Here is a 26484-nt window from a genome sequence, read left to right on the forward strand (position 1 = left end):
TTTTAATCAAAGCAACTTCAGGATTATATTAGAAACACATGCAACCTCCGCCTTGAAGAGTGCTTAGGATAAGCCCGATTTTCATAAAACTCATGCAACATGCAAGTCTTTCAACCACCCAACTTGCAAAAATTGTATGAACATGAAAAGAGAGCAAATAGAATATAAAAAGAGAGGAGAACAAGAACAGATCAGCGTAATTAACATGAATTAAACAATCAAATATGCAGTAACCGAGGATTCTTAATCGAGATCAAATTCTTAATCGAGATCAAATCTTAAGGCCTGAAAAAGATAATGTATATCAATCCTATGTTCCTTTACCCAAAAGGATTGCTCTGTACAGGGGTGGAGCCAGAAATTTTTTTATAAAAAGAGCCGAATTAAAGTTTCTAAATTTTGTTAGGAGCTGAAATCTCATTTTTCAAAATTTTTGTATAAAACAAGTGAAATTTTCTAAAATTTACATGTAGATTTAAAAAAAAAATGGGAGGGGGGATCAGAGCCCCTGCAGCACCACTTTGGCTCTGTTTGTGGCTCTATAATTGGGGACTCACTTTTAGTGGCTCTGCCAATGGTGTCACTTAAAATTTCTTTATTTTTAAATAAGCATCTTTATATATATATATATATATATATATATATATATAAGTGTCTCATCAGATATGAGTACTTTTAAACAAGGCTCCGCCATGCTCACTTTAGCCACTTTTTAAGGGGCATTCACTTATATAAATGAGAGAAGCTACCATGAATTTCCAGTATGAAAATACAAAAGTGCTTTTGTGAGTCTGTGTGGGCAATTGCTCGCACCTGCCTCGGCTCCTTAACATAACATTAAAAAGGAGAACAACACTAACGAGACTTGGCAAAATAAAATAGCAGAATAACTCAGGTAAACACAAATGAACATGTTCCCCCACCATCAAATCATGTGTTGTCCTCAACTCAGCCTTTTCATATTATCTCCACACTTTAGATAGTGCGCCGTTGATACGAAGCCCCTCCCCTCGTGTAACTTTTGCTCCCAAGAGGCAAATTTTTTTTTTTTTTTTGTTCCACAGTTTCTTCTTTGCGTCTTGTTTAAGGGTATCTTAATCTTTGTTAAAAAGCTATTTTTTAACACTTTCAGTTTTGCACTTGATGTTCGTTTTTTCCTTTTTTCTTTTTTCCAGTTCAGGACCATTTTAATCTTTGGGCTCCTAATATTTACTTGCATCTTCTATACCTGTTGATCGAACCTGTTTTGTTTTCTGAATGCTACTTATATTACATAGCACATTCCCATGTCAGCTCCGTTTCATGTTACCCTCTATGTTAAATTTTGTTTGGCTTGCCTTAGTAGCTTGTTTGGGGTGAGCATGAGAAATACTTCATCTTACAATCAAGAACCGAACCCCTCACCTTTCCCTCCAACCCCCAAGGTACCAAACTTGCTTTCGATGTTTCAAGGTAATGTATTTATTATGTTTTAACTTGCACATCAATGTATTGGACAAGGTCAGAGTCTACCTGGAAATGACTTCAAATTCTTTACATAAAAAGCCAGAGTCTACCTGGTAGAGCATGCATGGGTCTTGGCCCTATTTTAAAATTTAAAAAAAAAATCACATGTAAATTTAAAAAAAAAAATCACTTGTTTTATATAAAAATTTTAAAAAATGATATTTAGGTCTTAGTTAAAATTTAAAAACTTTAATTCGACCTTTCTCATAAAAAAAAATTATAACAATTCCTCCGTGGATAAAAGAACAATGAATAGTAGGCTCATGACATGACCTAACGTGCCATTCTAGACAATTGTCACTATGGAATTCGTTAGCTGTGCTCTTTGATGCGATTACAGCTTAACCTCGACGATCAAATGCAGATTCAATAGAAATGAAAGGGTGTTGATATGCACGAGGCTGGATATGCTGAGGATTAGCACTCGTAAAGCATCGGGCTTTGCTCGTGACTTGATGTGATGTGACATGACGTGACGTTAACATTTCCTAACGTAATTCTTAGCTTTGCGAGTGCTTTTTTTGGTGAAGAAGGACCCCTTATACTTCCTTGTCAATCTTCACTACAGCCAAGCCTGCAATGCAAATGCTAGTTATAACAGAGAGAACCTCTTTGTGTGGCTGCAGAGTAGCCGGTTGCTGCCATGGCTACTTTAAAAGAGATTGTGGCCCATATGAGCGGTATGCGATTGTCATTCTTTGGTTTGTCACATTTTGCTGGCCTAGCTTGCTAATAAATTGAATGCATATTGAACTTAGAGAGGACCCATACATTGTCCAATTGATCAAATAGATTGACAATAAAAAGCAAGGAACTTATCTTTCACAAACACCTTATTACGAGCCTTCAAAATGGTACCATTTTTCAGATATTTTCATATTCAGATTTGAATATGAATAAAGAAAAGTCATATCCGAATCCAAAAACTGATCTTACAATCCCAATCCAATCTGAATCAGTTTTATGTATTCACATTTGAGTCGGAATTTTGAATCAAATTTGGCTGATTTTAAAAATGTAAGGCATTTATGTGGGATATTTATTTAAAAACAAATCAGGCCCAAATTCAAATCGAATCAGGTATTTATGCACATCCAAATCTGAAGTTCTAATTTCTTATTCAGATATTAATTTTTTTTTCATGACTGATTTTTGTCAGATTTTTTGTTCAAATCGGATATATTAACATCCCTACTTCCAAGGATAAACACTTGGTGTCATAATCTTCAATGTAGGAGAGCACTAGAGCTCCCAAATGGAACTACTGAGTGCTAAAAGATCTTCCTGCTTTTAACATGTAGTTGGTCCATCTTGCCAAACTGCTTATAAGAAATATTGGGACATCTCAGGCTATTCTAAATATGTACCGTGCTACAGAGTTCACCACTGTCACATGACATTCTTTCTTTTCCCATTGCAACCTCAACCCTCTGCTTTCACTAATCTTGAAGAACACATATTGCACATCTTTCTCCAAAATCTGTGAGTTTACATTTAATTCCCCCTGCTTAGTCTTCCAGTTAAGAAGAATATACATTAGGCATATTTACGAGCATCTTCTTTTTGGGTGTGGTGTTTATTGTCCCCTTGTGGGGGCTTCACTACTTTAAGCCATTTCTATATTAGCCTATAAGTGATGGAGATCCTTTTGGTTTCACTTGAACCTCTTCTCTAGCTTGCTATTGGAGCAGCAACACTTAATTGTTTTTTTGGCAGCATAAAAGCCTTGTAAATGTCACATGAATTTGCTCAAAAACTATGGCAAATTTTGTGGAACGCTAGAGCCAGTATTCCATGAATTTGCTCTAATCTTTGAGACAGATCGCATCCTTACTGCCAAATGACCCCTTAGAGTTCATCTCACTTCCACCAGGAAATAGTTCTAATGCCAATTGTCATAAACCTACCTTTCACTGCGCTATGTGGCAAAGAAATAAGTTGAGCTCATATTATTGGTGAAAATATTGTCTTCAGCTAGTTTATAGAGAGTTTAGTACGCTGGAAGCTTCCTTTCAAGTGAGTTAGAGTCCTCCTGCCTCGAAGAGAGCCGAACCCCGACCCTCTGGTTCCCCCTCCTTTTCCCCATTGCCCCAGAATGTTGACTACTTGTGTCTGTATCTTGATGTGAACCCATTATATGTCAGCTAATATTGCGTTCCCATCCATACTGCATGGATGTCATGGGCAATCAAATTAAGAATGAGTTCTCTTCATCCCGCCAGCCCGACCACCTATGCCATCCTTTGTTATTACAAAGTGGAAAGGGAGAAAATAAAGTGGCACACATCAGAGTTTTGCTCATAGGGTTGGCATAAGGACCTTTAAGTTGAAGAATATCAAGAGGATAGTAGTTCTGTGTTTGGCCCTTATTGACATTGATCTGCCTAATCTGACCTGCCTATACCAAAATAGGAAAGTTGGATGAGAAAATTGTTCTTTCACATGGTTAAGGGGTTGCTTAAGACCTTTAGATTTGAAGAACATCAAGAGCTTAGCACCAATTTTGTGTCTCCTGGCATTTTAGTCTGCCTAACTCACCTTGCATGTCAAAAAAATAAAAAGGTGTTGTCAAAGTTACATGCCAACAAGAGCTTCTAAGTGAAAGAACCAAGATCTTAGAATGCGGTTTGCCTCTCTTTCCATTAATTTACTCATATCAGTCTGCCTAATAAACTGATCCACCTGAGAGTCATTTAGGTTATGTGTTTATCGTTTTGGTTTTATACTTAATTTATTTGAATACTGGATCTAAATAACGAAAATCCATGTTTCATTAGGAAGTTCGACAGTTGCTTTTCCTGAGATTACCTTGATCTTCAAGAGATCACATGTACATGTGATTTACATGCTATTAACAGTCCAAATTTAGATTAATATAAAGTTAGTTGTTCTTCCTTTTGAATTCTTTGTTTACTTTAAATGAAGTATTATGGCTTCGTGGGTAGATATTTTCATTGAATTGAAACACTGTAAGGTGGCTGAATTTGATTTCTTTGGGTAAGTGTGAGGAGTATCCCGCGCCCAAGTGACAAATAAAGCACCCCAGCGCCGCCCCCTAGATCTAGGGCTGCGTTGGCATGTGAGACGTTAAACCTCTAATGCACTTCAGCTAGTATATTGGTTCCACCCATTGGCAAAGGAGGTGACTTCTATGCCACTCCAACCAGCAACCGGCATCCTACCAGCCATTAGCCTGGGCCAGTGAGCGGACCTGCTCAGGGAGGCCGATGTAGAGCTTACACTGAATGGCATCTGCCCACCCACAACTTGCCAATCGAAAAGACGAAAAAAAAGATAGATTATGGAAAGTTGGGTCGACACAGGCTGATGCAATTGGAAAAGTTGGACGTAGGCAATTACAGCATTCATAAAGTGGGCATCTCTTTATATATTTTCACTTTGCACTTTGCAGATGTAGGCTTTCATTTAGGACTCTGGACTCCCATATCTGCGAACTCTTTGTGCTGTCTTTCTGCTCTTTCTTATCAATCACCTGGAACACTTTTTTCTTGGTAGGAGCATCAACTGGAGTACTTTACAGCAGAGATTTTTTTCGCAAAAAATCTAAAGCCTATAACCTAATCTGCTTTTGTATGAATGGGTAGCTGGAACTTTCACCGATCACCGCAGATATTTGTTTGCTACGTCGATTTTTCTTCCTTGAGGATCATATATATAAAAGTTTATCTGAATTTTTAGATTACTTCCTTCATTTAAGAAAGAAAGTGAGTGAAGAGAGACTAAGAAGTCAGATTGTGAAGGTTTTTATGATTTGGTGCTTTAGATCATATGATCAGTCTAGCAATATAAATGTCTTAGTAATAAAAAAGAAAATCTACTTCAACCGATATGCCCTTAGGCACGGCCATACATAACATAGAAATAACACTTGGAAATGGTGGATAATTAGCTAGAGCAGCAGGTGTTGTAGTGAAACTGATGGCAAAAGAGGTTAAATCGGCTACATTAAGGTTACCATCTGGAGAGGTTCGTTTGATTTTTAAAAACTGCTCATCGGAACAGTCGGACAAGTGGGTAATGTCACTTATGTTATTGAGAGAGTTGGGCTAACGAATGAGAGAGGAACTAGTAGAAATCCCCAAAAAGTTAACTCTATGTGCTATAAAAAATAGGCCACCAACGTGCAAGTTGAAGCATGGCAGTAAGAACACACCGAAGCACATAATGCAGACCATGTATCTTAGTGAGTCGGTTACCTGCAAGAACACTTAGGTAGTTATCTAATGAATCTGTCTAAAATATTGGGGCAGGTTCATTGAATAATAATTCTAGTGTTCTATGAATTTATCTTAATATTTGGTTGGGGTAGATTCATTGGGCACTCCTCAAATGTTTCTCTTCCCAAATAACTTCTAAGCGTACAAGGGATTGGGTGGGGGTTTCAGCGGTCAGTGGAAATGTGAGTCTCTCCAGTCACAAAAAATAAGCAACAATCTGCCAATCTTTGGAACATGAAAATTCATGTTTCTATCCCCAAACTATATAATCTGAAACATCATTTTCATCAAATAAATCATGCCAGATGTACACATGTGGTTGAACTAAAAAAATGTAACCCCCGACCGTAATGTTCAGTTTCAAACAATATGGATGTTTTGAAAAATGGTTCAATGACCATGAGGCCTCTCTCTCTCTCTCTCTCTCTCTCTCTCTCTAGCTTGCCACATGATGGATTCATGGATTGCACAACCAGTCGGGATGGGTGGCATGTATGACCATTTCCGCAGTTAGGTTTTTGGAAGACTGTCATCCTGATAGCGTTAAGGAGTGCCGAGTTTGGGTCGAGGAGTCGCAGATAGTTTTTCTAATTTGTAAAACACCTGCTCTGTCAAGGCACTGTACCATCACCATCATGTTAATGTAGATGATCTCTGATATTTGCTGTATGAAACAGCGAATCACTCCATCTCAATTCCTCGTTTAAAGATCTGAATGCATGTATATTCGTTCACCAAAATTTGTTGAGTGGGATGACAACACGACCTGCGTAGGCATAGAACCACTTGCCCATGCCACTATTATATAGAAAAAAGAATGAAATGAGCTTTGTTGAAACTGCAACCAATACAAATGCATGATAGCCAAGTGGGAAGAGTGTGCTTGCTGTTGATGCTCATGTCAGAGGGTTAACTGTTGCAAACAGGTGTTTCTTTTTCCTTCTAGCTTCCAATAATGCATCATACTTCCTGCTCACTACTTTATCTATTTGTCTGTAGTCCTGCTTCTCACAGCACACCGTCTGATACATTATATTAAGTGACTGTGATTGAATGGAGCTCAAAGGATATTGCTCTTTTATATGTTTATATACTTCAAGCATATTCTTCACTAAACAATTGTGTGCTTCTAAGGGCAAGTGCAACGGAACATGGGAACCATTCACCTTCCGGACCAGTTATTCTCCATTCGTCAAAAAAAAAATTTGTGGTTTTCACTTAAAAAAACAAAGAAATTGCTTGAAAAAGAAATTCTCTAAAAAAAATTGTTTGGTGGTTGGAAAAAGAGCACATGCATTCTATGATGCCCATTATGTCTCTCTCTCTCTTTCTCTCTCTCTCTCTCTCTCTCTCTCTCTCTCTCTCTGTGCCTATATAGAACCTGACCTATGCCTAAGGCACAATGGGCTAGTGAAGAGCATATTCCTGAAGGTTGACATTGGTTTTGGCCACTTCCATTGTGACCATTCAGTGTCTTCCTAAGGCAAGCATATTCGTGGCTTTGCCAGTATATGGAAAATCCATTGCTATTGAAGAGAACCCTAAACAGACAGTAGCCATTTCTTTTCCACCCAATGCATGAAGTGGCTAATGCGTGCCAAAAAAATATTGCATGTATGGCAATCTCTGAAACTTACAAACATTCAAAACCTGGTCAAAATCTCGATCACTAGGGTGGGCTTCGGGTCGTACTTATGCTTCTTCTTGTTTTCCTTCTTCATGTTCTTGATTTAGACACCATTGATGATAGGAGATGGAGCTCTGGTGATGGTTTCTTAATAAAACTCCAAACCTACAAGAAGGAACCTTCTTCCCAAGCAGGATATCTATCATATTATCATTCCATTAAGCTTTTGAGCAGTCACTCTTTATCACTTGCACGTCAATGATTCTCTGCTACTTGCATTACTTTTGAGATATCCTTCTTTAATAAAAAAGATAGAGATATCTTACCATATATATGATTAACTTATTCCTGTATTATCATCCTGTCAATTGTCATTTCATGTGCATGTGCTGATGAAGCAACTTAATTTGTTCTAAACACGGCGCATATAAAATCCAAGGTCATCCAAAGGCAGATGACGGGCCTGGACCTATGTAGGTAACATCTTCATATTTTTACACATGAAGCTCATGGATTTATATTGAACATTTTGGTTTGAGAAGTTGGGTCTGTGAGCAAGAACCATATCCAGGTCCATGTAGTGTTCTGAACTTATGGGCCCAACCTAAATTTACTTGGACCCAATTAATTTTTGTTGTCTACAGACAAGTGCTGTATGTGTAGGGATTTCAAAATTTCGAGGTCGATTAAACTGAATACTTTGACAATTGGATTAAACGCAGAGCCCAGAAAAAAAAAATCCAAAACTGTATGCCAATTGTTTACATCCTTCTTAAATTTATGCATGGAGTAGCCGAGTTGTATTAAATAGTCGTCAACCAATAGATCACAATCCCAAGCATTGTATGAACATAAACGAAATACATCTCGAACTTCAGGTTTTAGAAGATTTTGTGGATGCAGTGCAGTCCGGAACCTGAGTTCTCAATGTTCTTTGTTGTTTTTTCGATTACAAGGAACCATCCAGGGAGAGATTACTTAAAAGATCAGTTGCTTTTTAGCAAACGGGGTTTAAGTCCCAAACCACCAAACCTTACGAGGACAATGCCAGGAGAAACCTTGAGGGTTTTGTGGCAATAGTAACAGGATGTTATTGTTTTGTGTGTCTGTCCCAAAAAATAGAGCAGATTCATGATACACTTTTTTATATGGAACAGCAATGTCCCGTTGCTATTCCCAAACGGCCCCTTAGTGTTCTAAATGGCAGGGCTGAACTTGATCAAGGTCTCTGCTTCAATGACCTTTGCAATAGAAATACTTGCTTGGAACTCTCCCTTGATGCTGCTACTATTCTAATCTGGAGAGCTCACACAATCTCAAGAAGCAAACATGTAGATGTTTGTCAAATAGCCAACCCACTTATATTACTTAAAGATCAGAACATGTTCTGGCCTTGGAGGGTTGTGAGGGTGAAGAAGGGAGTTACAATTTTTACAAGTCAGATTAGCATTATGTTTACCAAGATTTTTGTACATAGAAAACTTTGCTACGTGTGGATGGGGCTTGTGTGCAAATCTAAGCGATAGACGTATCAGTTATGCTTCAAATGGAACGCAGAAGAAGAAAGGTGATCAAACTTACAGTGATCCTACAGCACTTAAACTGCACAGAGATTTTCGATGGTGGGGTATAGCTACCCACAGGCATTTTGCTTCTCAGTGTTGGTAATGGGGAGCAGGAAAGACAGTGGGAAAACATAGATCATGGGAATGTTCCAGCACTTCTATAAGGCCACGTTTGATGCACATGGATTTTACTGTGCATCAGGGTAAAATTGCCGATTTTGTACGGCTTTTCGTGATGCAATCAAACGCAGTAAAAATCTCCTCGCCGAAACCGATGGAGCAGGGTAAATTTACCCTGAAAAAAAGTCGGACCCTGGAGGGTCCGACTTTTTACCGTGGATTTTTTTTTTGCCTGTTCGGGCTTTGTCTGTTCTCACGCCGCACGCGATGGAGCAGCCGGCGATTCCACCCTGGCTTCTCCATTTTCATTTTCGCAGTGGACAGCCTGCGAACTCTCCCTCTCCGCGCAGGGGAACTCACTCTCCGGCGACAAAAAGTTCTCCTACAACGTGCGGCTGATCCAGGTGAGGCTCTATTTGTTATGCCCGCGTTAAGATGGGCTGTTTGGGAACCCTACCGCCTCTCTTCTTGCTCATTCGGGTGAATAGAGGAGGAGTTAAGAGAGAATGAGGAAGGGAGAGAATGAGAGCCAAAAAGAGCGAGAGAGAGAATGAAAGAGTGAGAAAGGGAGCACGAGAGACGAGGAAGGGGGACGGAAGAGAAGAGGGGGGGATAGAGAGAGAGAGAGAGGAACGCGAGGAAGAAGAAGGGCACTAATAGTAATGGTAAAATCGTTTGAGATTTTCAATTTTTTCTTTTAATCGTTAATTTTTCTTTTGGATTAATGGGTTGGGCAATTAGCTTGCCCATCTGAATAAAGGAATTCCAGTTTTAACAATTGATGGCATGAGTTTTGTGACGTAGAAAAATTAGTACGTTGGGTAAATTTTGGGGTTTTCCTTTCGATATGAAGAAAAATTGAGTGATGAGTGTGGGAGAGCCTTGTAACAGTATATGAATCACTCTTTTACTCTGCTGGCTTCGATTACTGCCTGCTCATGTATCTTTTCTGCAAAACTAAGGAAGCTTCGGTCAGATTTCAAGGATGGGGGTTCTGTTACTGCTGGAAATGCTTCTGAGATCAGGTCTGCATTTACTTTTACTCTGCATTACTAGCAGATTGTGTTATATGATTTATTCCCAGTAGTTGTGACATAGTGTCCAGCTCAAAACATTTGCTGCACATGATGCTTTTAGTTTGAATAATTTTTTCTGATGTTATGGGGAAAAGAATCATCACGATTCTGTGTTTCTGTGAGTTTTTTTTTTGCTAGCCAAGAAAAACGTGAACTTTATTCTTGTTCTGCTTAGCTTATGTTGGATCTCTCCTGCTTCCCAATCACATTTTCTTCTTATTGATGTCAAAATACCAAGTTACCTGCAGGTAGGAGGATTTCTTTCCAGGCTTGTAGTGACAACAACGATAACAACTTTCATAATGCAACGGTCAATTTTTTTGTCCATGAAAAAGTTTTCTTGCATACCAAACATTGAATATTTTACCCTTCCAAAAAATTCCAGGCCATCAAACATGGCCTGAAACAAGGAAAAGAAAAATTTACCATCTTTTCAGTTTACCGTGGAGAATTTTCCTTGAAAAAATTCCCCCTCAAAAAAATCCAGGCCATCAAACGTGGCCTAAAGTCCTTTATATGCATGAATGCGCACTGTTATTCGTGTAGTGCATAGTTTGCAGGCAATGCTCTTGATTTAGTATTCAATAATAGCGATGGGTCCCCTATGGCTTATTATCATGCGCATGTGTGCATGCACACATGCAGAACAACAACAAACAACCCTCCTTCGGTTCTCTTTGAAGTAGCTCAATGGGACTTACTGAGGTAGTGGAGATTATTATAATCTGATGCCCTTGTGGAACAATGAAATTTCTGTCCATACCTAGAATAAGGTAAGCTTAGAATAGTTGACATATGATTACAAATATGGGATGAAAATTCCATGTAAACAAACTCTTGTTCATGATTTCTTACTGCAAAAACCGTTCAACGGGGAAGCATTGGGTTAGAGCAGCAGTCTTTGCTCACGGGCTCGTCAATAAAGTTGCAGCAGATCTTAATCGAGAAACCAAACTGCATTAGAGGTCCGATCAGAACTTTGTACACTAAAAATTGACAAAATTCCTGAACCACGTACACACTTATCAGTGTCGTAGTTGCGATTATTTATGACCTTAATTCAACCCCGGAGACATGTAGACAGAGAGGATTGGTACTAATTAATGATCCCTGGTTTTCTTTCACGAATTGTCTGTTAACTCCATGTTCACTGTGGTTGATCACCATTCACAACCCTTTGGATTCAGTTTTAACCATTTTAGCACACTGAAACAAACCAGCAGTCCCATCTCTAAACCAGGACCAACCAATCTCAACAAAATCACAAGATTGCTACTTGAACATGCATGTAGGTTTGGTCCTTGATCTAACCTGTACAAGTGTGTCATTGCCACGTTAAGCTCATAAGGAAGTGGTGCACCGTGCATCTTGCAGATTCTCATCGTCCTATCTAGTTAGCAAGCTTAACAATTTCATGATGTTTCTGAACCCTTTCAAAGACCAAGATTTCTGTTTCATTAAGAACTTTTGCATTGAAGACACTAGAAAAAGTTGCTGCATCACGAAACATCATTCCACTCGAGAACAGTGTACAAAGAGAACAGCAGTCATGAAAAATAATTTTTTTGCATACTACAATCTGCAATGATAAGCTATTCCCTTTCCTATAGACATAACAGATTTACAGACCAAAGGAAGATGTCTGCCAACAATGAACTCTTGGCCAAGCATAACAGAACAAATGAAATAGTAGATGGGACTCGAACAACATTATTTATGTATACTATAAATATGCACCTATTGGTTGGTTCACTGAAAGCTTCAAAGAACAGAATATCAAATGAAACCTAGATTCCAGTTAACTTCTCTGTAAGCACCAGTGCATCGACTAAGAATTTAGACCACATTGAATAAAGTCTAGAGAGTCGGTGACAGGCTTGTAACTTGAACATGCACTAGGGACTGTTTCACAAATAAGTGAAGCCTTTCGGCCCTCAGTTGCAGTTTCTTGCTCAGCAGCTTGAGTAATATGTACATGTATGTTGCAAAAAGCCTCCTTATAATAGAAAGATAAACAAGTATGTATTTGAATATTTCAGAAATAGAACAAAGATATGAGATCAACCATCAACAGGATGAAGATTGAGCTCAAGGTTCTTCAACCAGGGTACAGTTCACCTTGGGGTTTAGAATATCATAATGGATATCTCAAGTTCATTGAGACAAGAATAGTTTATATACTGGAAGCATTCAGCATCGTATATCCACAAATTCAGGGATAAAGGTACTGCAAACAAACAAAAGGCACACATGCAATATAGAAAAACAGAATAGAGATACCTTTCAAGTTTCAACAGAGAACATACTCTCGATGGAAAGCAATTAAATGTTCTCTACCATTATCGATTTAGCGCCATAAGGATTAATTCAGACAGAATAGAATGTATATGAGGAAGCAGCTAATTCTATCGCATAAAAGGAATCAAATATAAATTTATATAATCTTTAAAACATGCACAACTAGAAATAGTTTGCCTTTGCATCAACAAAAGCTTCAATTAACATCACAGGGATGAATCATTTTCTCACTAGTCACTGCCCAACGAAGCCAATTTGTCAACAAGGTAATTGATGAACCAAAAGACAAATACAACATGGAAGGCAAAAAAGTAGTCCTGCAGTGCAGAACCTAGGAATTAGATTTTAGCTGGCAAAATGAGGCACAGTCTAAGAAGCAGAGGCATGATGTTTTCATTCCTAATATAGGAGTAAAAATTTCACTGGACTGAGATCACCAATCCCTTTTGAATCAATGTGTTCTGGTCTAGAATCTACATCTGGTGACACTGAAGTCCCAAGTTTTCCCTATAATAAGGACCAAAGCTAAACCGGAGCATGCAAACTAGTGCAACAACTAAATACAGCACAACAGCTACATGAATCACTAAGTATACAAAATGAGGATTGGCACCTCTTTAGCTAACATTGAAAAAGCACATGACAACTTGGCTCTTTCTTTTCAGCACAACGTGGATTTATATCTTAATGCAACTACAGAAACTATAGGTTCATCTTAGAATCAAAGAAAAAACGTAGATAAAATGAAAAAATGATTAAACATCATATTACTATCTGCATCAAGAAGGACAAGACCACAAACAGGTCCAAAGGAGCTTCTAGTTATATGTCCAAGTCCTACAAATGTTTTATCCAAATTGCATTCTAAGACACAAGGAAGCACGTTAAGAGTATGAGTATAAAATATTAACCATGAAAGCCTACACACTTGTGGCATGACCATGTGTTACATGCACTCTTACATGGATATATGTGAGAGATAGAGAGATCAGTTCTGCTGTTCTTACTCTTGTAAGTTTATTTTTGTGATAAGCCGGAAGTATATAGTGAACAGCAAAAGAAGATGAAGTTGAATACTTGATAAAATGGATGATGAATACCCAAAGAAATGGATGCTAAATATTTCATGACAATTACTCAAAAGAGCCTGATATTTACATGATCCAAAAATCAAAAACATATCATTCCTAGATGAAAACTTCCAAAGATAGATAGCAAGCCAAGGTCCTTCGACAAGGTAGGTACTTCAATTATTTTCTTTATCTGGCTCATTAGAGTTAGGCATGCCATTAGGAAATAATTTCCATCTCCCTGCAAGTTTAAAAGAAAATGCTATGTGCATGTATGTCAGCAGGCCCGTTTTGGTACTGACCTTCAAAAAAGATATGGCTGATGGATGTTTATAGGCCAATATGTGTAGTTAATTTCAGAAGGATATTGCCAGACAAACCTCAATTGTATCTACATTTTGAGAAATTGGGACAGAACTTTTTTTTTTTTGACATTCGAAAATATTAGAATTTCTCCAAAACATTACAGCTTCTTCAATTATTTAAATAAATGAATCATAAATCTTAACTCTATGCACATCATAGCACTCAAAAAATAACCACTTTGGGCCTTGTACTTTAGCCTCTTTTTTTAAACTTTTGATGCATTGTTTTCATTCAAACAGTTTTGGATCTTTTAATGTGTGTTCCACAGCAAAATACAGTCCAATCAGTTAAATCATTAAAACATCTTTTCATTCGAACAATTGAAGAAATCTCCAGTCTAACCCCTCTTGACCTCTTAGGTATACTTACCCCAACCTCAGAAGGCACAGATCAGCTGCAGCTTGCACACGGAGTAACACCCATAGGAGTCGGGCCATGACTTTGACAGCAACAGCCCACCCTTCATGCAAACCAAAGTCACAAGAAATGTTTTTGTGTTTTTAAATGGCGAGGTTTTTCTTAACATAATACAGTGAGCTTGAAAAAAATGGGAAAAATATGGTAAAATTTAAAAATTTTAAAAATCCTAACAATGAAGGAAAAATAAAATAAGTGAGAAACTAATAAGTGCAAACATCAAAACACAAGTAGATAAGCAACAAATAGAAATTAAAAAATGAAAAGAAGCAATTAGGCATTAAAAAACGTGATAAAAATGCCTAAAATGAAAAAAAGGAGAAAAGAAACGTTTTCTTTGCTTTTTCTCGTTTTGATGTTTTTTACAAAAAAAAAAGTGTTCTTTTTTACTATGATGCAATCCCCTTCAGCCTACAGTGAGGTGCTTGCTACAGTGCATTGCCTAGTAAAAAGCTGTTCCAAATGCATACGTTTCCAGCTCAATCATATAAAGTCGTGCCCATAGTTCTGCTAGAGTGCTGACAAATATTTTCATAGACATGTACACAAGAATACAAGTGCAGACAGTACCGCAATTTCCTTTAAATTTAACTTGGTGATTGACCATGAATCCGCACATGGACACCCTTATAAGCATGAATAATCAATGTTTGACACGTTTGGACAAGTCGTCACAATGTTCCTGGACATTTATTAATAGTGATGTAATCTTCTGTGATCTCCTGTCAAAATACAACCTTGGTAGGTGGAATGAGAGAGAGGATGACACTACCCCCTGCTTCCTCGTTTTATTTATTTGACCAAAAGAAGGAAGCTTCCTTTTCCTATCAGATCAATAAAAGCAAGAAGGGATGACGTATTGTGATATTATTTTGGTCACACAGTATTTTGGTCCCGTATCATAACTAACATAAATATATATACACTATACACTATATACAATCTGAAGTGTCTATTTTTCCATATTGTCCTGACTGACACTGATACAGAGTTTCTGCTGGTGGCAATTACCTCACTGTCTATGCAACTTACTGAAAAAAAGAAAAACATTGACTGCATGGACATCATGTTAATATGAATTGATGAAGACTGCATGGACAATCTGATTTTTAGGTTAACAATGTGAAAACATGAATCCCATATTTTCTCTTCATGCAGGGCCAACAGAATAACAGATCAAGAGATCTCATTCTCCAGATAAAACCCTATACAGCATAGATTTCATCCAACCCTTATGAGGTCCATGATGACATGCATGATTTCCATATCTGTATGGAGAGAACTGTTTGCTGCCATTGCAATACAGCTCACCATATTTCTAGGAAGCAATGGCTTACAGTCTTCTGTGCAGTCTTGCTCAACTATAATAAAAGAATTCTTGAATTGGAGGAAAGGATCAAGTTAATATTATTCCATCACATGGCATGAGGGCTGCCAAATGTTTAATCTGATTCAGCTGGTCAGAAAAAGCAAGGGATTGTTCAGATAAGGATTAATAGGACTTGTGACAACTTATTGCCAATGATGCAAGTTAATTTCATGCACACTGGTAAGGTGAGAGAAAAACATAATTGTATTAAAAATTTAAAATTCGTGTCATGCCATGAATGCACTGCAAAAGGTTGTGATCAAAGTTGCTATGCCTCTATATAATGCTTGGCCTGTATCTTTTAGTATGATGTTTCAGATCAATGATTATTTTCGAAAAAGTTTTGAGTCTTATCCAACTCAAAGAGCACTACTCTTCCTTGACAAGATTTTTTTCGATGAACCCTTCCTTGACAAGCTAAATAAGCTCTTGCATAAGCTTTTTGAATCATAAGTAGATAACCATTTGGCAGGAAGTTGTTGCTTAGGCATCGGCTGGCATTGTTCTTAATTAGCCACTCTGAACTTGTGGAAACGCACAATCATAAATTGTTTTAGTGTGTACCGATGCTCTAAAAAATTTAACAAATACCCTAAGTTGTCCATAATAGAACAACAGCTTCAGTTACATATTTGCACATCCAAATTCATAATCTGCATGGTTCATGGGTTCCGATTCCATGTACGCCTACATACAAGTCATAGTGCAATCTTCATAAATTTAGCCCACTTCCTGTATCCTGAGTAATATCCATTCTCCTAGTACAGGTATGTGTTTCGAAGATACAAAACAATTCTTAGAACATAAAAAATGTAAACCCAGGAAAAAAAAAAACAAAAAAGACAAAAACAACAATGTTATCATTAATGATGATTATTGTTGTTGAAAAAATAAGAGGTCATATGAGAGACTACATCCAGGACTCTGCAATGAAGTTTTCATAAAAGAAGTTTCCCATTGATGAACAAGTATCCACGGGATCCAAGGGGTCCCTCTCAAGGTCCCATATACTAGTAAACCAACAAGAATTCTGGTATATCCGAAATAAAAACAGGAAACAAACACAAGGACTGGCATATCTTAGCAAGAAAATACATCAGAAAGAATTGCCTAATTTGTGCATCACTTAAGAAGCACACTACAACTGGAACGCTCTTCTGAACATATCCCGCAACCTGATTTTACATCTCAATCAAATCCAATACACTAAAACTAAACTCACTCTAGAAAATTACACCCAAATCACAAACTTTGTAATGGACAGCCTTTCCTTCTTTGACTATGAATTTGAAAAAAATAGGAACCTGAGTTAGAAACTGCATAATTGATCACCTCAGACAAGAGCTGGAAAAATGTGATAGGTTTGAACCTTGCTTAATGCTTCTCATTGTCTACTGAGCGTTGACAAGAATGGCAGACCCCTATCATGCTGCAACTCCTAAAAGAGGAATGATAAGGAAAAGAAAAATGAGAGTTTATCCAAGCCATATATGCAGAAAGTGCAAGATAAATTTCTGAAAATGTAAGACAAATAAATTTTCAATTAGCAAATCTCACATGATGTCCCAATGCAAAACTAATCACATGATGATAAACAAAAATTTAAGAAAAAATGAAGAAAAAAAACAAAAACCTTCTTTAGAGATTCTTTTTGTGGAACTCATAGCAAGGAATTCCCTGTTGTCGGGAAGAAGACACACCCGAAACAGGTTTGAGAATGGCAATCAAATACATTGAAACCTCCCACCTTTGACATGAAGAAGAGTTTCGTTCTATGTTTGATTTAAACATGGTTCCTAGGAAAGCAAAGAGTTTCTAATAGCATCACAGATACGCTTAGAGTTTGTAATGATTTGGCAGCATACCTCTGTTTGACTGTCTGTTAGTAACATTATATCCTGCCAAGTAGCTCTCAGAAACTTTTGTTGTAGCATCTCCAGCTGAGTTTCCAAGCCCATAACCAAAGGAACTAGAACCATCTGGTTCAGAAGTTTCAGACCTCCAAGTTGGATCACCATAGACGGAACTACTACCATAAAGATCTGCATAAGACCCATCATAACCACCATTGCTTGCACCATAAGATGCTTGAGAGATGCTGTTTCCACTGCTTCGACCAGCAAAGCTGCTTCCTCCTAAACCATAACTACTCTCTGAGTTTGCATAACCAAGCATCCCACCTGCATAACCAGAACCATTTCCTCCGCTTTGAACTGAAGCAGAGGGTGACAGTCCCCAAGTTGCACCACTAACTCCAAAGTTCCCATTTCCAGAAGTTGCATAATCCACTGAACCAGCAGAAGTCGAATTAAGTCCAGCACTGCCCCAAACATTTCGGCCAGATGTATTGAAGAAGGACCCAGCTACCCCATTACTTCCTGTATACCCAATTGGGTTGTTATATCTACTTGAATTTCCGTTATAATAAGCATTTAAGCCTCTATTATAGTTCAAACTACTGCTGTAACTGCTACCACTGTAGCTTGGGCTTAGAGAAGGCCCAAAATTGGCACCAAGTCCATAGCTCGGTGGCCCAAATGGAGAATACCCAGTTCGAGAGACTGGAAGAGGACTAAACCTTCCATCCACCCTCATCTGATATCCACCAAGTGAGTTTGGATTATATCCCTGATTATAGCCATTGAGGATGTTGCTCACCCTGTTTAGTCCATAACCAAAACCCCCGAGAGGGGACCTACTTGGACCAGGGGACAATTCTTTTGGCACTGCTCTCTTGACCTCCACCATCTTTCCGTTCAGTTCATGGAATGTCTTCAGAAGAACCCTGTCCACCGCATCTTCCGAATCATAGGTTATGAATCCAAATCCTCTAGGCCTCTGTGTGTTGTGATCATACATCACAACAACATCGGTTATTGTCCCGAACTGATCAAAATACTTCTTAAAATCAGTTTCCGTAACAGTAGAAGCCAAACCACCCACAAAAATCTTCTTGGTCCGTGCAGGACTTGCTGACCCATGAATGTTGCCAAGGCTTCGATTCAGGGTATGTTGGTCATCTCTAGGCACAGCCTTCTTTGCTTCAACCTGAAAGGTCATTTCTTTGTTTTTTCAGATAGATTGCTCAGATCGAAGATACATAGACTTTGAAGCCAGAAGTGCTCGCATAAACACATCGACGACAGAAGCATTCATGCGAATACATTAGATATAACAACAGAAATTCAACTGAATGAATGGCTGAACATAACATGGCACATCCAAAAGAGCTAAAAAGGCCTATAAAGCATCTGAGGATAAGCAATTAATGCAGCATTCAGACAAAACGTACCGTCCTCCCATCTATCATATGTTTTTCCAGAACCACTCTGTCTGCAACTGCTGGGTCTGCAAATACTACGAAACCAAAACCACGAGCCCGTCCCGTTGTGCGATCTTTCATGATCACAGCCTCTACAACTTCACCATAAGTCTTGAAGTACTCCTTAAGACGATCTTCATTCGTCTCCCATGATATCCCACCAATAAACAATTTTCCTAGATCTGATTCCATGACCTGCATTCACCCACACAATTCGTAAGAGAAGAACAAAAATATTCGCAAGCGCAACAATTCACCGGAAAAGATAAAAACAGCAGTCGGATCCAAATCACATGAAACAAGCACCTCCCACTGATCACCTGATAGCAGGCTTCAAAGCACAAGCATAAAACGGAATTTTGAACATACATATCAAGAATTCCGCCAACTACTAAAATCCAAGAACCAAAAAAGCAACGGCTCATGGAATCTATCCAAAATACATCGGCTCCGTTTCATGAGATCGGAAGGACATCTATTGTCGCTCAAGTCATACAAAACGGACGTCGACCAATCGAAATAAAACGTAATTAGCGGAATCGAACCACCTGGACTCGAAATTCAGCAAAGAAATAAATGTGAAAAGAATCAAGGCGTACAAGCTAACCCGATAATTAGGAAAATGGAATCGGAATTGATGAGATCAAGACCAAGCTAGCGTTCCTTCCAATTCGATCAGGAACTCGCGGATCCTCACGTAAAGCCGGCCTCCCCCAAAAATCACCTTCAGATCCAAAAACAAAACACCCACAAAATTTTCAGATGTATACGAAGGAACCACCGCCAGAAACAGCCATCTAATGGATAGATAAACGTCGAAGCCCGACCATCATAAACACGAATCTTCTCGATTTCGACGAGAATTGTATGGAAACTTACCGATCGGAAAAACTAGAAGAGACCAAGTTGGATTGGAGGATTGATAAGATCCGAGAGGGACAAAAATGAAATGGTGGGTGTGTTCATCCTCCCGAAACACCCCCCCTTGTTTTGCCCCCCTGCTTAGCGCTTATGATAAGAAATGGCAATTCAGAAGAATATTTTCGACGCCCGAGAGAGAGAAAGAGAGAGAGAGAGAAAGAAGGTGGGCGTGGAGAATCTAAAATTTATATGTCAGGAGAGAGAAAGAGAGAGGAGAGGAAGGACGGACGGATGGATGAATGGCTGGGTGGATGAGTTGGAGGAGGAAGGGGCGTCCTCCCTCCTCATGTATAATGGTATTTTAGAGAGAGAAAGAGAGAGAGAGAAAGCAGGGGCTCGGCTGGCAACGTTTTTGCCGAATTCAAAAATGAAGAAAAACTCTCTCCCCCTCTCTCTCTCCACCATCATTAACAAAGAAATAATTACAGAGAGAATACGGTTCCAGAAAAGCAATGGCTCTCACCCTCCCTCTCTCGCTCTAACTAATCCACCATCAAAAATTTCTTGAGCATCTTTATGATCATCTAATTCAATCGATCCGTTTTTTCGGCTGTCGAATCGATCCGTTTTTTCGGCTGTCGAATCGATCCCTCCCCCTCTCTCAAGGAATCGGATCCATCTGGGCACCATGAGAAATTATGCTTCTTCACGACTTTCATCTTGGTACAGAGATCAAATCTTTTTTTTGTTCGTGTTTATAAGAAACAGGACTAGCCTTTCAGTGAATTTCATCGTGGCATAATCTCTCTCTACAATCAAGGAATCTGATCATCTTGAGTTTCATTAACAAATTTCGTTTCTCCACATAGAATTTACTTAAAGAGCGTTCAGAGTTGTGATAAAATCTTGATATTGTAAACTTGGTAGCTGGTAAGTCCCATTTTTCTTTTTGTTTTCTAAGCTTCCAAATAATCACAGGAAAATCATGTTATTTCCAAAAATGCTATCAGCTTCTTTAAATTGCTGCATCTTGTTTGTTGATTAACGTGATCAATACTTTCGACCAACTCCTATCAACTCCAAACAATAGATCTATGCATAGTTGATGAAATCATCCTTTCGAATCTTAAACATAGCCTTAGAATTTAAATGAAATTTACTCATAAAACTGCAAAAATATAATTTCTTCAATAATGCAAAACTTTGTCAAACGCTTTTGATTGGCATATTTTGGTTGGTTTATAACTCGGGCAATTAATCATGCGCATCGAGCTAGCCCAGTTCGATAAGGAGCTAGGCTCGGGCTGGCCCGACACTCGAAATTTGGACCCAAGCCTGGGCCGATCATTAAAACCTTGAGTTCGAGTCCAACTCGATTAAATTAAAAAATATATTTTTAATACAAAATAATATATAAATATAATTTATCATAATAAAATATTAAATTTATATATATATTAATAGTAAATATTTAAAAACTATAGAACCCACTCAGGTTTATCGGGCCTAGTTCCCTTTTTTTCAGGCCGGGCTCCAGTCGGACCAAGTGCTAGTACCCAACGGCGGCCCAGCCCAATGCCCAGGCTTACGGGCAATAGTTTGTCTAGTAGCGTAAAACGTAGGACTAGTACCTACTCCTGATGTTCATGCCGGCTTCAGCTTTTGTTTGGTTTGCAAGTCAAGCAAACTAGAGAGTTGTTCGCTTGCCTAGCAGCATAAAACCAATAAGACTAGTACCTAGTCCATGATGCCTATGCCAAGCGGCATGGCGAGAGGGTCAGTAAGGGTCATGGCTCCCTCTCATATATATATATATATATATATAGATATATATATATATAATGTTACAAAATTTTCATTTAGCCTATATAAAAAAAATGAAAATTTATATTGAAGCATCTGTTAAAATTTTGAAACTATTATTCTGGCTTCTTAATGAAAAAATCCTAGCTTCACCCCCTGCTTCTGGTTCGGCTTGTCCTGAACAATGATGCCCAGAGATGTCATATTCGAACTAAAAAGATCATGCATTCTCAATTAAATTTTTGTTGCCAGTGGACAAATAAAAAATCCAGTTAGCGTTGGAGATCTTTTCTTGATATATTAATATCTAAATGTAAAGGGGAGAAAACCCAAAAGATTAAGCCTGGAAAAGCTGAATAATGATTTTTCTTTTTCATACAAAAAGGCTCCTTCTAGATTGACCAGACTTGTCACATTCAACATGCTTCTCATCAACAATGTAAAACTGCAAAACCACTTACCAATAAATGAAAAGACTTTGGGAAACATTAAGATGGAGAAAGAATGCTTAAAAAATAAGAACCTTTTTTGTTTTTGTGCCTTCCTTTTGTTTATAATTTCAAAAAAAAGCTGCATTTTATAAGTTTTCCAATAAGGATCTCGCTTTTTATGAACCCAAAAGAAAAACCATAAAAGGGTCAATTGCAATGGGTTTCAGCATTGCTCTCTATCACAACATCCCACTCCTTCCTACCATTTTCCGCTAATTTTTTTTTTCTCTGGCGAAGAAAAAATAACTTCAAACCTACATTTGATAGTTTTTCTAAAGCCCTGACAGATGTCATGCATTGGTCGAGTCATAGGCCGTTAGGCAGTGAAAGCCAGTGCATGCTAGGACCTTTAAGGCGAGGGTTTTCAAATTTCAGCCAGGGTGGAGGCAAGGTGGGCCGGCAGGGGCCATAGTTTTTAAAAAGCCAAATTTTTACAAGAAAATTTAGTTGGCATGTGGAAAAAATTCTAGAAATTATATAGTGGCATTTCCTAAGGATGTCAACATATCAGATTCAGATCGGATATATCTTTAATCATATCCGTTTTTTTAATATCCACATAGTCATTAGAATTCAGATTCAAATTCGAATAAAGAAAAGTCATATAGAATCTGAATGAGAAATTTAATTTTACAATCTGAATTTGATTCGAATATGATTTTTATATTTATATATGAATTTGAATGCGAATTTTGAATAGGATTTTTGTCTATTTTCAAAATTTAATAGCGTTTGATACAAGATATTGTTTAAAAATGAATATGATATGAATCTATATCCAAATCCGATCTGATATTTATGTATATCTGAATATGAATCTGATTGAATGTCATTTATTAAATCTGGATCTGAACCGACTTTTTAATCGGATATTAATTTTTTTTTCATATCTGATTTTTTTCAGATCGGTTCAGTAGAATATCCAATTCAAATCAGATATATTGACATTTCTAACCTTTCCTGCTGAAAAATCCTAGATCTACCACTGATTGAAGCAACTCACCCTTTGCGAAAGCCAATGCATGCAAGGATCAGGAAGATGAAATGGTCATGAAGAAGTTTAAGTGTCTTCGTGAATTATCAAGCCTCTCAGCTCAAGATTGTTTCATCCCAAGTAAGAGAGAGAGAGAGAGAAAAAAAAAAAAAAGAGAATCACAAAAAAATAATCATTTTTTTTAATTATAGAGAAAAAGTAGGCTTTGGAAAAAGTATTTTCTCGGAGGGCCAGTTTGACACATTGAAAATATGGAATTAAAAGGAATTTTATAGAAACTTATTTTAGGAATTAAAAAAATAGAAGCAAAATCCAGATTTCTAAAATCTCTTTGTGTTTGCTTGACTTGGTCTTATGTTTCAGGAGACAAATTTCTCAGTTTGATAAGAATTAAAGATAAAAAACAGAGCCGTTGGAGAGTAAGCATTGCTTTGAAGCCAACAATTATTTTTTGCGTCCGGAAAACTTTTCTCCACCTCTTTGGTGGGACAGAATTTTCTAAAAGAAGTTCCTGAAAACCGATCCAATTGTAAGCTTTTTTCATCCCAAGTTTGTTTGATGGGTGGAAAAAATTTTTAAAAAAATGAATTTATTTCCAATACTACACGGCCCTAATGAGGAGAGCATGTGGATTTGGGAAGCACGTCTAAAGCCAACCCTTTCTTTTTCTTTTCTTTTCTTTTTTTCTTTCTTTCTTCTTCTTTCTTTTATTTAAATGATTTGGGCAAGATATCAAATTAAAAAAGAGAGGTGAAATGTTAAAATCAACTTGGTAACGAGGAGCATTTACTATAGTCTCCATCGGAGGCCGTGCTATTACATGTGACTTAGCAAGCAAGGTTGATACAAGTGGGCGACGGATCTGTCTTGGATTTAGTTCCCAAATCCAACTACCAACTCCACTATTTCAACCATAGTGGTTGCCAGTTTCACAAAATTCCTGCCTTCTAAACCCTTTTTTAAATAAAAAAATATATAAAAAAATGGTGTCAAAACGAGCTGGATCTACCTTGCAAGCGGATCGAATTTAAAATTTAATATACAAATGGCGCCTTTGGCATTTTAGACTCACCTACCTGATCAGAATCGTATGTAGATGGTTGAGAGAAAAACAAAGAGAAAATGGTGACAGACAATTTCATCATCTAGTATCAGTTTTTACTTTTTTTGTTCATGTTTTTTCTCAACCATTCATCTGTATCCAATGGACAGCCTTGATGATTGGGTGACTCATAATAACTAAAGGATATCAATAGCTATAGTCACCATTTACTCGCTTTTATATATATATATATATATATATATATATATATAGAAAGAGAGAGAGAGAGAGAGATTGAATTGTAGTGATCAAACTGTCACAAATCACCCGAATTACTAATGAAGTATATCCAATTCATCATGATGGATGGTTGAATAACAATAAGAAAAGAAAAAGTGATAAGCTTTTTTGTCATCTAGTACTAACCTATACTTTTTTTTTCTTTTTTCTTCCAACCATTCATCATGAGAAAAAAAAGAGAAAAAAAGAAAGAGAAGACCATAAAACTTTCTTGTTCTCAATGTCAATAGTTTTTTTTTTGTCTAAAAATTATGAGCTATATATTTTATATATATATATATATAAAGAGAGAGAAAGAATAACAAAAAACAAAGAGGGGCAGAATTGGTATGTATCAGACCCTTAATGTCCACTACTTAATTTCCTTATATATATATATATATATATATATATATATATATATTAAGTGCTAATCCCCATCATTGATCTTTTCAAAATTGATGATTAATAGAAAAACAAGAAAAAGAAAAAAACAATGTATTTAACATTTCGTAAAATTCCAGCTCGTTCAATTAGATCAACTTACAACCACTTGTATGGAATTGTGGTTGAATAATCGTAATCATGTGAATGAAATGATTACCTTCATTTTCACTTTCATTTTCTCACTTATTTTTTCCTTGCTGCATGACTATCCTCTCCACCCTAAAAAAGTGACAGATCTTAGTGAGAGATGTAGTTGCCACAGTCTTCAAGAAAGTGGGCTTTAGCCCAGCTGGCCCATATGTAACCCACTTCTGATTTGATAGGCTAATTTCCAGACTTGGAGAAGAAGTTTGGGTTTAACTTAAGCAAGAAAGCTAATTGTGGGTTGCCATTTTCCAATCTTAGGCGGACTTGCGTCAACTAACTAATATCTCACGTAGCCTCAGCCGCTCCCTAATGCCATTTGTTAAATGAGTCCACACTATAGTCACAAATAACGTCTTGGAATTTTAAACGGTGAGGTTTTTTTTAGGTATATTACAGCGAGCTTGAAAAATATGAGAAAAAATAATATTTAAAAAAAATAACGAAAAATAAATAAGTGAAAAAATAATAACACAAACGTTAAAAGATAAGTAAATTTACAAAAAATAAGAAATAAATTTTTTTCAAACAAATGTGTTTTTTAAGTTTTAAACGGCATTTCATTTTCTGGTACTTTTTTGTGTTTTTTCAAAAATAACTCTTTTTTTTTTGTAACTATGGACTCCAAACTAGTGGCAGAGCCACATATAAGTGGGTGTCCCACAAAAACTCTTTATTTTCACATTCAATATTTAAAAAAATATATATATGTTCATTTATATTATAGATTTGAGATCCACTTTAGGTGTTATTGTGAATTTCAGCTATGGTGGATTTCAAATCCCCTCAGATCTGAGATTCATAGAGAATCAAATGCAACGTTAAGTGTGAAGGTTTTATATTTAATGCCCATCAGCCTAAAATTCTTGGTCCACACAGGCAAAGACTTTGAATGGCATTCTAGAATGTATAGTAGTGTTCTATCGAAGTACCACTTATTTATTTACATCTAATGCCTAGGTTTGAATTATATATATATATATATATATATATATATATATATATATTATTGAAAGTATGCACCATAACTGTTGCTAAAAGCACCATATATAAACTTTTTTGTTCCATAAACTCTTGTTAATATTCTTGTGGCAACTGTTCGGCAATATCTGGTGTCAGTAGGTCTCTTTCAAATTGATGAACTTGATGATTAACATCAATTTTCAGAACACCAACTGTTTGTACTGTAAAATGAGGTCATTGATGTACAAGTTGAAGCATAGTGAAGCACAATAACACCATAAAACACCAAGGTGAGCTCTCTGTACCCTAATAAATAAAAGATTAGATAAAAACTTCGACTCTTCTAAACAATAAAATGAATTACTCATCGTGCTCAACAAAAATAATCAATTGAACAACACAAAGCTTTCTTTTGTACCACAATCAAAATCTTCTCCTTCTTCTTTGAATAGAATGACTATTAAAGCGCCGTACTCGTGTCAGTCA

At 37.2% G+C, this 26484-nt stretch overlaps 1 protein-coding gene and 1 long non-coding RNA gene across 4 annotated transcripts; one reads left to right on the forward strand and one right to left on the reverse strand.

The window, feature by feature from the left end:
* Nucleotides 1–9124: 9124 nt before the first annotated feature.
* On the forward strand, nt 9125–10306 carry LOC126410252 (uncharacterized). The gene is made up of 2 exons (XR_007573905.1): nt 9125–9460; nt 10019–10306. It is a non-coding gene; the product is annotated as an uncharacterized LOC126410252 (long non-coding RNA).
* Nucleotides 10307–16699: 6393 nt separating this feature from the next.
* On the reverse strand, nt 16700–20302 carry LOC116257898 (heterogeneous nuclear ribonucleoprotein 1-like). 3 transcript variants are annotated; one of them, XM_031634917.2, is made up of 5 exons: nt 19854–20302; nt 19574–19698; nt 18945–19169; nt 17518–18700; nt 16700–17090 (listed from the first exon to the last, which is right to left on the reverse strand). In XM_031634917.2, exons 3-5 carry the CDS (start codon nt 19164–19166, stop codon nt 17077–17079), a joined length of 1419 nt encoding a protein of 472 aa, XP_031490777.1. In that variant the 5' UTR covers nt 19167–19169; nt 19574–19698; nt 19854–20302; the 3' UTR covers nt 16700–17076. The 3 variants fall into 3 exon arrangements, with proteins under 3 accessions (XP_031490777.1, XP_031490775.1, XP_031490774.1); XM_031634915.2 differs by having other exon boundaries at nt 19582–19698; nt 19854–20297; XM_031634914.2 differs by lacking the exons at nt 19574–19698; nt 19854–20302 and having other exon boundaries at nt 18945–19175.
* Between the last annotated feature and the right edge of the window lie 6182 nt (nt 20303–26484).

Source organism: Nymphaea colorata, chromosome 7, assembly GCF_008831285.2.
Source record: "Nymphaea colorata isolate Beijing-Zhang1983 chromosome 7, ASM883128v2, whole genome shotgun sequence".
In the NCBI taxonomy this organism is placed as follows: Eukaryota; Viridiplantae; Streptophyta; class Magnoliopsida; order Nymphaeales; family Nymphaeaceae; genus Nymphaea; species Nymphaea colorata.